Consider the following 12895-nt stretch of genomic DNA (forward strand, 5'->3'; position numbering starts at 1 on the left):
AGCCCCATTTCTGCCCCGTGACTCAGGGATTTCGGCAGGTTTGGGAAGGGAGGAGGGGCAAAAGCCACTTCCCTGCCAAAAAAAAAGAGGCGGATGCTGCTCTCGCCCTCTGTCATGCATGAGGCGGATTAATATTAACCCGTCCCTCCGTCCTGCCGTCCCTCCGTCCTGCTCTCCCTCTGTCCCTGTCCTGCTGCCCCACAGATTGTCCCATGACCCAGCACATGACACTTTTCCTGTCCCTTTAAAGCAGAGGGCGGTGAGTGTGTGGGACATGAGCAGCCCGTGGTCTCAGCCGCTGTGAAAGGGCCTCACGCGCTGCCACGGGGTCCCCGTGAGTCACCCCCGGTGCTGGCGTCACCCACCCTGTCCCTTGGTGTCCACCCTGGTGTCCTCCCACCGTGGGGGCCGTAAGGTTCCTGGAATAGCTTTGTGATGAAAAATGTGGGTAATGTCTCAGGGTTTTGGGGAGAAAGGGGTTATATTTGGGAGGATGGCTGGTTTCTAACGCAGTGCCCTCCCTCCCCGGCCTGTCACCCTCTGCACCCTCAGATGTTTATCTGCTGCTGTTGCTAAGTGATGCTGCAGGTGACAAGACCAGTGGAACCCATGTGCTGGTGCAGATCTGATGCTGTCTTGGGGCTGTCACTGCTGTCCCCAACTCCAGCTGCTTCCCAGCTCTTCCCCAGCTGGTCACTCCAGCTGCTCCAGCAGGTCACTGATCCCAGCCCTTCACTCTTGGGATCAGCTCTCAGCTCCAAGAAAACCCCTCAGCAGCTTCTGCAACCCCAGCAGCGCTTCCGGCCCTGGGGAGCAGATCCTGCTGGTCCCTCGATGCTCGGATGTGGTGGCTGTCACCTACACGTGGCCCCATTGTCACCTTGTCACCGTCCCCTGTTGCAGCCTCATCCCACTGTGTTTGTGAAGCAGTTTGCTTTCGGTTTCCTGTCAGAGTGCTTGGCACTGCCATGGATCACCTCGTGGCCACTAATCACTTCCAGTCGCCTGGAAAACAAACAGGCAGCGAAGAGGAAAATCCCAGAGCTGGGAATGGGGCTTGTTGCATGGCTCTGCTGGCCCCGGATCCAGCCCCTCACAGATCCCTGTGCCCGGACCTGTCCAGGGATCTATCTGTACCTGTGCACATGGACCTGCTTGTGCACATGGGGATCCATCTGTGCACAAATGGACACAGCCATGCACACAGGGATCCATCCATGTACATATGGATCTTTCCATGCAAACATGGATCTCTCCATGTACACAGGGATCTTTCCATGCAAACATGGATGTGTCTATGCAAACAGGGATCTGTCCATGTACACAGGGAACTGTCTGCAAACAGGGATCTGTCCATGCAAACAGGGATCTTTCCATGCAGACATGGATCTGTCCATGCATGTGTGGACCCATCCATGCCCTCAGATCTATGCTCATGTGGACCTGTCCATGCACACAGATTTGTCTGTGTCCGTGCAGATCTATCATGCACACGTATGCAGCCATTTGTCCATGCACATCCCTACAAATGCATCTGCCTGTGCACGTGTGGATCCATCCGTGCAGATGGATCTGTCCGTGCACACGTGGGCTGATCAATGCTCATGGATCTGTCCCAGCACACCCTTGCTGATGCATCCATCCCTGCACGTTCTGATGGGTGTCCATCATGTCTATGTGTGTGTCTGTGTGTCTGTGTGTGTGTCTGTGTGTGAGAGTGTGTGTGTGTGTCTGTCTGTGTGTGTCTTTGTGTCTGTGTGTGTGTGTCTGTCTGTCTGTGTGTGTCTGTGTGTGTCTGTGTGTCTGTTTGTGTGTCCAGGGATGAGCAAGGCCCACACACACATGTGCAAGGCCCAGAGCTCTGTGTGTGCTCTGAGGGGTGTCCCTGCACATCCAGGGGCGTTGTGTGTATGTTCACATGTTCACAAGTGCCCGGGGTGACCATACACACACATGGGGGTGTGTGAGCACACGTGCACGTTCTGAGGGTGCATGCACAGCTGTGTGTGTGCACACACATGTGCCAGGCTCAGGGCTGTGTGTGTGCCCACGGCTACCGGTGCCCGGGGTGCCCGTGGCCATGCAGGCTGGTGTCTGTCCCTGGCACATCTGTGCAGATGTGCGTGAGCCCAGTGAGCACACCCGCGCGTGTTTGTGATAACAGGGGCTCACACACGCGGTGCCCTGGGCCGAGCCATGCCGAGCCGATCCGATTCCGGGAAAGCCGAGCCAATCCGATCGGAACCGAGCGGCTCCAGCCTGACCCGAGCGGCGCCGACTCGACCCCAGCGGCGGCGAGTCGAACCGACTGAACCACCCGAGCGGTTCCAGCCCGACCCGAGCGGTTCTGCTCGGACCTGAGAGGTTCTGCTGGGACCCGAGCGGTGCACACGGGACCCAGCAGTGCCGCCCGGTGCCGCTCGGTGCCCTCCCGGTGCTGGCCCGGCCCGGGCCCCGCGGGGCCTGGCCGCCCGCCAATGCTTTCTCATAAACCACATGCTGCCGCGGCGCTATAAAGGGGAGCGCGGCCGCGGCGGCGGCTCAGCCCGGCCCCGCTCGGCCCCGCCGCTGCCGCCGTCTCGCCCGCTCCGCCCGGCCCTGGTCCCACGGCAGCCCCCATGCCCCGCCTCGGAGCCAAGGTACGGCGGCCCCTCCCGCTACCCACGGCCGCGGAGACCCCCTCGGCCCGGCCCCCGCTGCCACCTGTGCGGGGCCCCGCGGGAGCGGCAGCCCCCGGTGTCCCCGTGTCCCCGTGGTGGGTCCCCTCCTCGGGGGGTCCCGGCTGCCGGCGGGGGATGCTCCAGCCCCGCCTCGCTTGGCGGTGGCAGCCCCGGACCCGCGGGGTGAAGCCGCGGCTCCAGCCCCGCTTCCCGATTCCCGGTTCCCGGTTCCCGCCTCCAGCCCCGTCACGATTCCCAGACCCGGCGTGGGGAGGCCCCGGCTTCAGCCCCGGCCGGTCCCCGGCCCCGGCCCCGTTCCCGGCGGGGGGATGCTGCAGCCCCGGCTCCATGCCCGGACCTGCGCGATGAGGCTCCAAGCCCCAGCCCGGCTCCAGCCCCGGACCCGCGGGGTGAAGCCCCGTCCCGGTCCCCCGCTCCAGCCCCGTTCCCGGGTCCAACCCCGTCCCCAGCCCTTTCCCGGCGGGGTGAGGCTCCGTTCAGCCGTGGCCACATCTCGGCGGTGGCCCGGGCGGCATCTTGGAGTTTCACAAGAGGGGAGGATTCCTGGACATCATCCAAGGGAAATTCCCCCCCACCCATTACCCAGGCACCCTCTCCCTGCCGGTGCCCCGGGAGACGGGGGTGCACACCCACCCGAGGGTCCCCTCCACCCCCACCTCAGGAGTCTTGGCTCTGGGACAAGCCCCGTTTCTCACCGGGGTCCCGCCACCGATCGGGGCCTCCCCGCTTCTTTGCAGGGGGATTGGGAGGGAAATTTGGGACGAGGCCAGAGCTGCTGCATGGAAAGAGCCCAGCGGGTGCAGCTGGGGGGGTCTGGAGGGTGGGAAGAGGATTTTTGGGGATGGGTGGGTCAGTGTGTCAGACGGGCTCTGGAGAGCCGGGGCGGAGGAGGAGATTTGCAGGAGAGACGGAGAAATGGTGCGGGAGAGGGGAGAGGGGCTGGATCGGGAATGTGGAGGTGGCCAAGAGCCACATCCAGGCTTGTGTCACCGGGCCTTGGGAAATTCCCTGCTGACCTGGAGCTCCTAAAAATAGCAGGATGGGGATAGGCACGGGGTTGGAGGACCACAGTGGGATTATCCCGCTGGACCGTGGCCAAGTCCCGGCTATGACAGAGGTGGTCACGCTGGGGGGTGGTGGAGAGGGACAGGGGGCTTGGCGTGTGTGTGGGTTATCCCTGCTTCAAACTCTTCCCGTGTCGTGCTCAGGTGTGCCTGCTCCGCTGCTCCCTGCTGTCGTCCCTCCTCCTCCTCCTGCTCCGCATCCATGAGACGGAGCAGAACAGCTACTGCCAGCAGATCATCACGGAGAGACACCTGGCCGAGCTGGAGGAGTTGGTGAGTGCCCTCCCGGGGCTGTGCCGTGGGATCGGGGATCATTTGGGGCCAGACAGGCACAAAGAAGCTCTTTTTAGTGCTGAAATAAGGAAATGGGGCGATCCTCAGCTCCCCTAGTGAAGTGATGGTACCCAGGAGCTGAGCATCCCTGGGTGCAAGGGACAAGTGGGCACCGGCGGGTGACAGATGTCGTGCCTTTATCAGGGGTGGCCATGGAAAAGCGACGCCAGGAGGAACGAGAGGACGGAAGCAGGAGCGAGGCCGGGAAGGGGACAGGAGTGAGGCTGGATGTGTGCAGGGGCGCTGGGGAAGCAGTGGAGGGGCCGGCGCTGCGGGCTGCCGTGCTTTCTGGGCGGCTGCGCAGGGGTTAAGCAGAGGAATCCGGCTGCATTCCTGAGTCCAGCTGCTTGCCTGGAAGCTGGGCTGGCAACGGGGCTGTGGGTGGGTGGCAGGCAGCGAGGGGGGCCCGGCCGGGCGATGGAGCCGAGCGGGCTGGGCCATGGGGCCGTCATCCCGCGTAGCCCGTGGGCAGCTCTGGGTGCTGGCAGCCGCCCCGCAGCGCGGCCAGCCCTGGCCCCAGCGGATACAGCTGCCGGGGCCGTATCTCTCTCTCCGTGGCCCTTGGCTCACCTCCGAGCGGGGAATCACGCGGATGTTCAGGGGAGAAGCGGGAATCGGGGGCACGCAGGGATTTGCAGGGTTGTCGCAGATTAAATTCTGCCTGCAGCAAGAGGGGTGTGCGGGCGAGAGACGAGAGCGGCGCCTCCGAGTCCCCGAGAGCCGCGCTCCGAGCTCGGTGTAACCGCCGCGTCCGGGCTCGCTTCACCTCTTCCTCTTTGAGCACCGAGCTGCGGGGCCAGCAGCCGCTCTGGGCGAGCTCGGCTTCCTCTGCCCGAGCCCTCTCTGCACAACACATCCCCGGAGCCTTTGCTCTCCGCGCAGGGATTAAAATTGGGTTCGCGGCTGTGGGATAAAGGGGACGGAGCAGGTTTGAATGGGAGATGTGGTTTTCCTGCCGGGGATTGCAGCCCTCTGCTCGCCGATGGAGGAGCTGGCCCTCGCTCCCGCGCCTGCAGGATAATGGAGCAATTGTTTCCGGGACGGCATCCCGGGCTAGGAGGAGAATTGCCGGCCGGCAATTCTGCCAGCCCTCCCCTTCCCAGCCTGGGATGGCAGCCCGGAGGGAGAGCGTTTGGTTAGAATGGGTTTTTCCTCCCATGGGAAAGGGTCGTGGCACGGGCGGCCGGCAGCGCTGCGTGTGGGACCCAGAGAATGTGTGACCCTGGTGTCACGGCCACCTCCTGCACCGCAGGATGCTCTTTTGCAGCCTGGATTTAGAGGAGAGAGTGGTGCGGGAGAGACCCGAGGAGAAGCAGGGCTGAGCTCTGCTGTGGCGCTGTGAGGAAGAGGAGGAGGAGGAGGAGGAGGAAGAGAGGCAGGGTGGGAACGGGCAGGGAAAGGCAGGAGATCTGTGAAATGGGAAGTACAACATCCTGATGGGAGCAGGAATCCTGAGCTCACTCGAGCCACTGTATCAACCTCAGGGATGTGCCTGTGTGAGGAGGAGGAGGAGGAGTGCGAGATGGGATGAAGCAGGAATGGGAGCAAAGTCCTCCCAGCCCTGTGGATTTGGGGGTCTCAGGCACCCCATGTCCAGAGCATGGCATATCTGGGGCTGCTCAGCCCCAGCGCTGTCCCTGGGGTGTGGGGTGACATCCTGCTTTGTCCTTCCAGGCTGACACCCAGATGCAGCACCCGGGCAGGGTCTCCTTCAAGTTCATTGACAAGATGCAGTTGGTGAGTGGTTTCTTGCTGGGGACAGTAGGGGACAGTCAGCAGGGCTGGCTGGTGCATGGTGGGAGGTCCCCAGATCCCCAGCCTCCCCTCTTGTCTCCCTTTGCAGGAGACAGCCCAGGAGGGACCCATCCTGCTTGGCCAGGTGGCTCCCAAGTCCCACTTTGGGAACCCTGTGGGATTGTAGAAAGGCATTTTGTGCCTCTGTGCTTCAGGCAGAGTGGGACACCCATCCGGTAACTGCTGTCACTTTTTGTCACTGTGTCCTTGCAGAACGACACCGTCTGCTATGTGAAAGCTGCCTTTCCCCTGATGGGCAAGATCCTGAAGAGAACAGAGTTCAAGAAGAACTCGTCCAACGACCAGAAGATGGACATGGTGCGCACTATGTACACCAACATTGATGAGAACGTGGACCCCTGCATCAGGGAGGAGGATGATGAGGAGAGAATGGTACAGTCACCCCAGCCTCGTGGGGCTTTGGGTCTGGGGTGCAATGGGGTGTCCAGAGCATGCTGGGGTGAAATGGGATCTCCAAAGTGTCCTGGGGTGAAATGGGATATCCAGAGCATCTTGGGGTGCAATGGGGTGTCCAGAGCATGCTGGTGTGTGGGCAGGGCCGGGAGCAGAGCAGAGCTGGGGTGTGCATGGAGCATGAGGAGCCAGCAAGTCCTGCCTTGGGAGCACTGTGGTATCTGTGGAGGTGACACCGGGCAGTCATGGAGCTGATGCTGAGCCTGGTGCTTCCTCCAGCTCTCACAGATGTGCTTCAAGGAGTTCACCACGTCCCCCTACGAGATGCTGGTGCTGGTGAAGGATTTCTTCCAGGACATCAAAGATCTGCTGCAGAAGCAGACGACTTTTGAGAAGGATTGCAGCCGAGTCTACCGCAGGGTGTGCCCGGGACCCAAGAAGGCTGGATCCTCACCAGGTGAGATGCCAAGGCTTGGCCTCTGCCCAGTAAACCTGTGCCAGTCTGGGGGGCTTGCGCTCGCCTGCATGGAGCACCTTAAGAGTTGTGTGTCTGTGGGTGTGGCACGTGTCCACCTTGGCCCCTTTCCTGTGTCGGCGAGCTCTGCATCAGTGTCAGGGGAGAAGGGGCTGGCTGCCATTTGAAGGTGGGATTTGGGCTAAATCCTGCTGGAAGCAAGGCAAGGGAGAGATGCTGAGGGGGACCAAGGAGGCATCAGGCTTGGCTCTGTCTCAAAGCCCCAATGCTGGGTGGAGCATAACTCGGAGAAATGGAGGGACTGCTGTGCCACCAACACGCTGCATGACCTAGGCTGTGTCACTTCAGCTGCCTCGTGCCTCAGTTTCCCTTGGCCAAGCCTTCGGGGAGAGTGTTGCTGCTGGGGTGGAAGAGCCCTGTGTTGCTGTCTGCGCTTCCGCGAGCGCCCGTGCTGTTTGCATGGAGGAGATGTCCCACTGTCATCCCTGTGTCGGAGCTGTGCCATGTCCTTGTGCCGTGGGGACGTTAAACGTGGCTCTCTGGCTCCTGCAAGTTGTGAATAACCCACTGCCATCAGCTCAGGGAACCCGATGGCTCGGGTTTGCTTCATCCCACCCGCTGCTCGTCACCCTCACAGTGCCCTGCCTGCTCCTGCCTGTTCCCTGCCTCTCCCTTGCTCTCCCATTTTTTGAGGGGCTGTTTGACCCGCTTGCTGCGGGGAGGGATGGGGACAGTGCCCCTGACCTCAGATCTGCTGGCTCTGCCCCTCTTGGAGGCTGGTGACCCCACGGCTGTCTCTTCTCTCTCCTTCTTTCAGGTGTGGGGACAGATCCTGACTGCAATTGCCTGTCCCCTGCCCTCCCTTCTGCCACCCAGCCCTCCCTCTCTGCTGCCACTGGCAGGGACACGGCACCCGCTAGCACCCGGGTCCCTTCCAGCCTCCTCCATGCCACCCTCGCTGACTTAGAGACCCCATCTCAGCCCCCCAGTAGCACGGACGGGGGCTCAGGGACCGAGGAGGTCCTGGGTGCCGGGCTAGGTGACACAGCGCTGGCGTTGGCCCCCGAGATGAAGCAGACAGCTCCAGGCAGCAGTGCCGAAGCCCTCCAGGATCCGGCCGGGACGCTGAGCCTGGCATTGGGTGACATCCCCGTCCTCCGTGGGGATGGAGAGCTGGTGGAGTGGGGCACCGGCCACCTGCCGCAGGATCCAGGCCAGCAGTGGGGAGGCTCCATCCTCCCGGACCAGCCCGGCGGGCTCAGGAGCACCCCTCGGACAGCATCGCCCAGCGCTGGCTCGACGGGCGGCGGAGGCAGGATCCGTGCGGCGGCGGCCGAGCCCGTCACACAGCTCCGCTTCTCCAGGATGGCCCCGGAGCTGCGAGCCCCGGGCAGCCCCAGGGACAGGGCGAGGGCGTGGGGCTGGGGGCTCAGCCGGCTGCGGGGCCCCGAGGATGGCGGTGGGGCCGGTCCCAGCTTTGACTCTGGCTTTGTTCTGGGCGCAGAGCAGCGCAGGAAGGAGCCGCCCGCCAGGGAGGGCCGCCAGGAGCCCCTCATCTACATTACGGTGGCCAGTGTGGTGGCCGTCCTGCTGGCCACGGGAGGGCTGCTCTTCTACAAGTATAAATCCAGGGTAAGACCCCCGCCTCGTCTCCTCCCCGGGCACCAAGATTCTCTCCTGCCTCAGTTTCCCCACTTGTCTCTTGGCCACTGTGGGTTGAGCCCCATTTCCCCCATAATTTTGAGACCGGGGGACAATTAATTGGTGCTGCTGAATGTAGTGGGAGGATTTATTTGGGAGATTTGCTGCTGCAGCCTCCTCCCCTTCCCCAGGGCTCATTTCCCCATTTCCCTCCCTCCACACAGGTCCTGCAGCGGCCACTGGAGGATGGAGGCTGCGACCCCGAGGAGCCGGAGAGGAGGTGGGTGTGACAGCATCCTGCGTGGGGGGGCTTTGGGGACCCCCACCCTGGATGGCCCTGCTCTAACCCCCCATCTTTCTGTCACAGGGCGCTGCAGGGAGCAAGGGAATGTTCAGAGCTGGAGACTCAGGATCTCTGAGGTGATCAGGGGCTGGGAGCAACCTTGAAGGGCTCTGGTCCGAGCTGTGAGGACAATATTGTATCCCTGGTGCTGACCTTGGCCATGGGCAGGGAAATTCTGGGTGGGAAGACATGGACAGGAGCAGGTCTGCGCCCCAGCGCTGCCAGCATGTGGTTTCGCAGCTCGTTAATCCATTTCTTAATATACATAGTATTTTTTCCTGTGGTTTTCGTGTGCTTCTCCCCACGCTGCCCTCCCTGGCAGAGCCCCAGCTCCTGCTCATCTCTCTCCTCCTTTTCCCAGGGCCCCAGGCAGGATGTGAAGCTGCTCGGGGGACGGATCCGGACGGAAGGAGGGTTGGCACACACCAGCCTTGCCGCGATCCCACCGTGATGCTGACACTCCCTCTTCCCTTGCCCCGTGCCGGTGGCCAGAGACTGCAAAAACCTCCCTGGCAGGGACAAAAGGCTGGGGGGATGTGCCCTGAGTGGGACCTCCGGGCACCGGGAGGCGAAGGGCTGGAAGGCGTTGGGACCGTGCCTGCGGGCTCTGCGGGACGGCAGCGCTGCCTGCTGCGACCGGAGCAGGACCATGGAGCTGCTGGATGTGGGTGGTGGAGGCTGATCCCACCTGGACACGGCTGGAGCTGGATGGAGATGGACGGGATCGGCTCCCCAAATCCTCTGGCTCTTCTCCCATCCCAGCAGAGTGGGTTTGGAGCAGCACCCGTCGCCCCCTTCATCCTGCCTTTCCTGAGGCTTCAACTGGAGCATCCTGAATTCTGGGGGGGCCAGTCCTGAGACCCCCAGCCCTGACTTGCCACTCAAACCCTCACACTGTGAATATTTAAAGCCCACCTGTGCCCGTGTCCCTGCATGGGGCTGGGTTTGGGGTGACCCTTGGCACCATCCCAGTCCCTCCCCATCCTCCTGTTGCTAGGGCTTATTTTTATTTTTTAGTAGAGTGGATGAAAGTTTTTAACCTGCACAAGTGTTCTGGGGGGGCCATGTGCCCCTCACAGGGTCCTCACCACGAGCTGGCCTCGCTGGGATTCCATTTCTTTGGTGACTGCGCTTTGGAGAAGGGAATGGGGCTGGGAAGGATGGGATCCACTGGGTCTAAGAGCTGGAACTGCCCCAGCTGGGCACCCTGGGGCTCCTTGGCACAGTCCCACTCCTGGGCTTTGGGAAGAGCCTGGTTTGGGATGCACCAGCCCTGGAGATGGCCCAAAATCCAATGGCTCCCTCCAGCCCCAGATGAAGCGTGGCCCACGCTGCTCTGGGAGTTTCAAGCATTATTTTTATATGAAGGATGAAAATATGGACAAACCCAATTGCTTTTAAAGAAAGCATCATTATTAATTTGGGGGTTTTTATATATATATATATATGTGTGTGTATTTATGACTGGCAGAAGGAGGGGGTTCCTGGGCGAGGGACTGGTGTAAATCAGGATAAAAGCCCTGATGCAGCAGGAAGTCTGGGGCCAAACTCCTGGTGGTGTAAGTCACCAGTTTACACTGTGGAGGAGCTGCTCCTGGGGGAGAAAACTTGCCTTTACCCATGTTGGATTTATTTTGCCTTTTTTGTTTTTTGTTTTTGTTGTTGTTGTTTGGTTGGGGCTTTTTGTTGGTTTTGGGATGGTTTGGTTTTTTTTATACAATGAAATCCTGAAATATTTTATACAAAGGCATTTAAAAGTCTATTTAAAGAAAATAATGGAAAACAACTTGTATATTTAATATTATTAATAAACAGAGAGGTGTAGCTTGGTGTAAGTCTGGGATGCAAGGGGGAGCTGGAGCTTGTGGCTCCCCTGTGCAGCCCTGGGGTCCCTGAGGGGGTGACTGGGGCTGACTCCTGGTAGTGTTACCCTGACCTGCCTCCCTGTGGGAGTTCATGGCCACTGGAATGAGGGCAGAGGGATTCATCTGCCCTTCCTGCCCCAGCTCTGCCAGCATGGCTGAGCCCTCCAGGCTCCGGCTCTGGTGCGGAGGCCCTCCAAAATCTGTGTGAACGGTTGTGAAGCAGCTGTTTAAAGCAAACACACTTGAGGCAAAGTTTCCTGGAGCACTTTGCTTAGAGTGACAGCCCTGGAAGAGGCATTTCCTCCCCCCTGCCGCTCCCCCTGCTTTCCTTCCTTCTTTCCAGGAGCAGGGGAGCCCCACATCCTGCTCCCCCTGCACACATCCAGCATCTCCAGGGGATGCCAGGGGGCTCCCACACCATCCTGGGCCCCTACCAGCCCATGGGGTGTGCAGGGTGAACACCCCCATCGCTCATCCAAGGGGGTGGCAAGGGCAGGAGGGGATTTGGGAGTGTTCTGCGAGTGCCAGGGCTGAGCTGCTGCCTTGTTTGCTGACAAACAGGATTCCTCGAGGGGAGCTGACTCAGCCCAGCCCTTCCTCTCCCCAGCAGCAGCCGGGGGTTTCCCAGGTCCACATCCCCTTCCCAGGGAAGTGGGACCTATATATATCCTGCTGGATCCGTGCCACGGTCATTATGGTCAGATTTGGGGGGTATTTGAGGCCGGAGGCTGCTCTTAGGGGTGGGCACCGTGCCCGGGTTTGGGGGTGCTGAGGGCAGCGAGTCCCTGGCCTGCTCCAGGCTGTTCCAGGCTGCTCCAGGCAGCTCCACAGCTGCACATGAGAGAGTGGCTGGAGCTGGATGATGGCAGCTTGAAGCTGTGGCAGAGCTGGGGGGCAGAGCTGGGCGCATCCTGGGCTGCTGGGGGGTGTGAGGAGCACCAGCCCTCACCCCCTCTGTACTTACACCCCACAGTCCCTCGTCCCTGACTTTTTCTGGCTGCTCTGTGTGCTGTAAAAGCACGTGGAAAATGCAGGAAAAAAGCTGAACTCTGCCTGCCTGCCCTCGGGCTCGGCCAGGAGGGTCCCTCTGCTCCTCATGTTCCCAGCTGGGGCCTTTTCCCCACCCTGAGACTGGCCTGTGTGGGAGCAGGATGTGATTCCCTGCCCCGGGCACCTGGCACCCCCAGCCCCTGCAATCTGGGGGGCAAAACCTGCTCACAGCCCCCCGCTCAGGAACCCCATGGGGCTACATCCCTGTCCCTCAGCACTTGTAGGGGAGGGTAGAAAAGAACCCCCCATCCCGGGGCATGGGGTGTGGGGACACCTGAGGGTCCCTGCTGGGGTCCCAAATGGGTGTTGGCACTGCAAAAATGTGCTTTGATGGGATGAGAACGGGGGGTTTGGGGGAAAAGATGGATGGTGGGAGGGGAAGGCACCAGCAAGAGGCTCCCGGGACCTGAAGCACAGGCTGGCATGGAGAGGCATGTGCCGGGGGTCCTGGGGGTCCTGGGGGTCCCCACAGCCCTGCTGCTCATGGCATTGACAGGGCTGGGACATCTCAGGCTCATCCTGTAGCCATGAAACCTCCCAAGCACTCCGAGACCCCCCCAGATGTGCTGAGACCCCTGCCGGGAGCCCCCAGAGAGCTCTGCCCACCCTGGGAAGCCTCCCGAGCACGGCCGCGGGCACCGCAGAGCTGCTGACGGGGCAGAAGCGGCGGAAAGGCCCCGCGGCCGCGGCTCCCGGGGCACGGCGGCTCCGGGACGGGGTTTGGCCCAGGAACTGCTGCAGGACTGAGGTGGCCAGAGGCCGTTTTGTGGCCAGACAAAGTGATTTTGGTTAAAAACCGTTATCTGCTCTTTCCCCTGGGGTTTTAACCCACATGTTTTCCCAGCTTGGATTTTAAGGGAACGCCCCCGGGGCAGCGAAGGCGGAGCAGGCCCAGCCCGAGCCCCTCCAGCCTGCCGGGGGCTTTGGGGACGGGCTCGGGGTGGCCGGGGAGCGGAGCCCCGCCTGCCCTGGAATGTCCCCAGAGCCCGTGTGGGGACTCTGTGGAGCCGGGTGCGGATGGGGCCCCTTGGTGTCCCTGGCCCCGGGACAGGTTGGTTGTGACCCTCCCTGGAATGCAGGAGCCAGCAGAGCCCGCTGCGGGGGTGAGGAGGAGGAGGAGTGCGGGAGGAAGCCCTGGCCAGGCTCAGCACCCCCAAACAGTGCTCAGCACCCCCACGCTGGGCTGGGGATGTGGGCGGCTGAGTGCGGGGACACGGTGGCTCCGCTCGGCTCGT

At 61.7% G+C, this 12895-nt stretch overlaps 1 protein-coding gene across 2 annotated transcripts; it reads left to right on the forward strand.

Moving 5' to 3' along the window:
- The first annotated feature begins 2546 nt into the window (after positions 1 to 2546).
- CSF1 (colony stimulating factor 1) lies at positions 2547 to 10485 on the forward strand. 2 transcript variants are annotated; one of them, XM_041489654.1, is made up of 9 exons: positions 2547 to 2639; positions 3890 to 4018; positions 5753 to 5815; positions 6086 to 6265; positions 6566 to 6743; positions 7579 to 8393; positions 8627 to 8682; positions 8770 to 8822; positions 9107 to 10485. In XM_041489654.1, the coding sequence occupies exons 1-8, from the start codon at positions 2619 to 2621 to the stop codon at positions 8819 to 8821; spliced, it is 1494 nt and encodes a 497-aa protein (XP_041345588.1). In that variant the 5' UTR covers positions 2547 to 2618; the 3' UTR covers position 8822; positions 9107 to 10485. The 2 variants fall into 2 exon arrangements, with proteins under 2 accessions (XP_041345588.1, XP_041345590.1); XM_041489656.1 differs by having other exon boundaries at positions 8266 to 8393.
- Positions 10486 to 12895: the final 2410 nt, after the last annotated feature.

Source organism: Pyrgilauda ruficollis, unplaced genomic scaffold, assembly GCF_017590135.1.
Source record: "Pyrgilauda ruficollis isolate IOZ18807 unplaced genomic scaffold, ASM1759013v1 scaffold95, whole genome shotgun sequence".
Taxonomy (NCBI): Eukaryota; Metazoa; Chordata; class Aves; order Passeriformes; family Passeridae; genus Pyrgilauda; species Pyrgilauda ruficollis.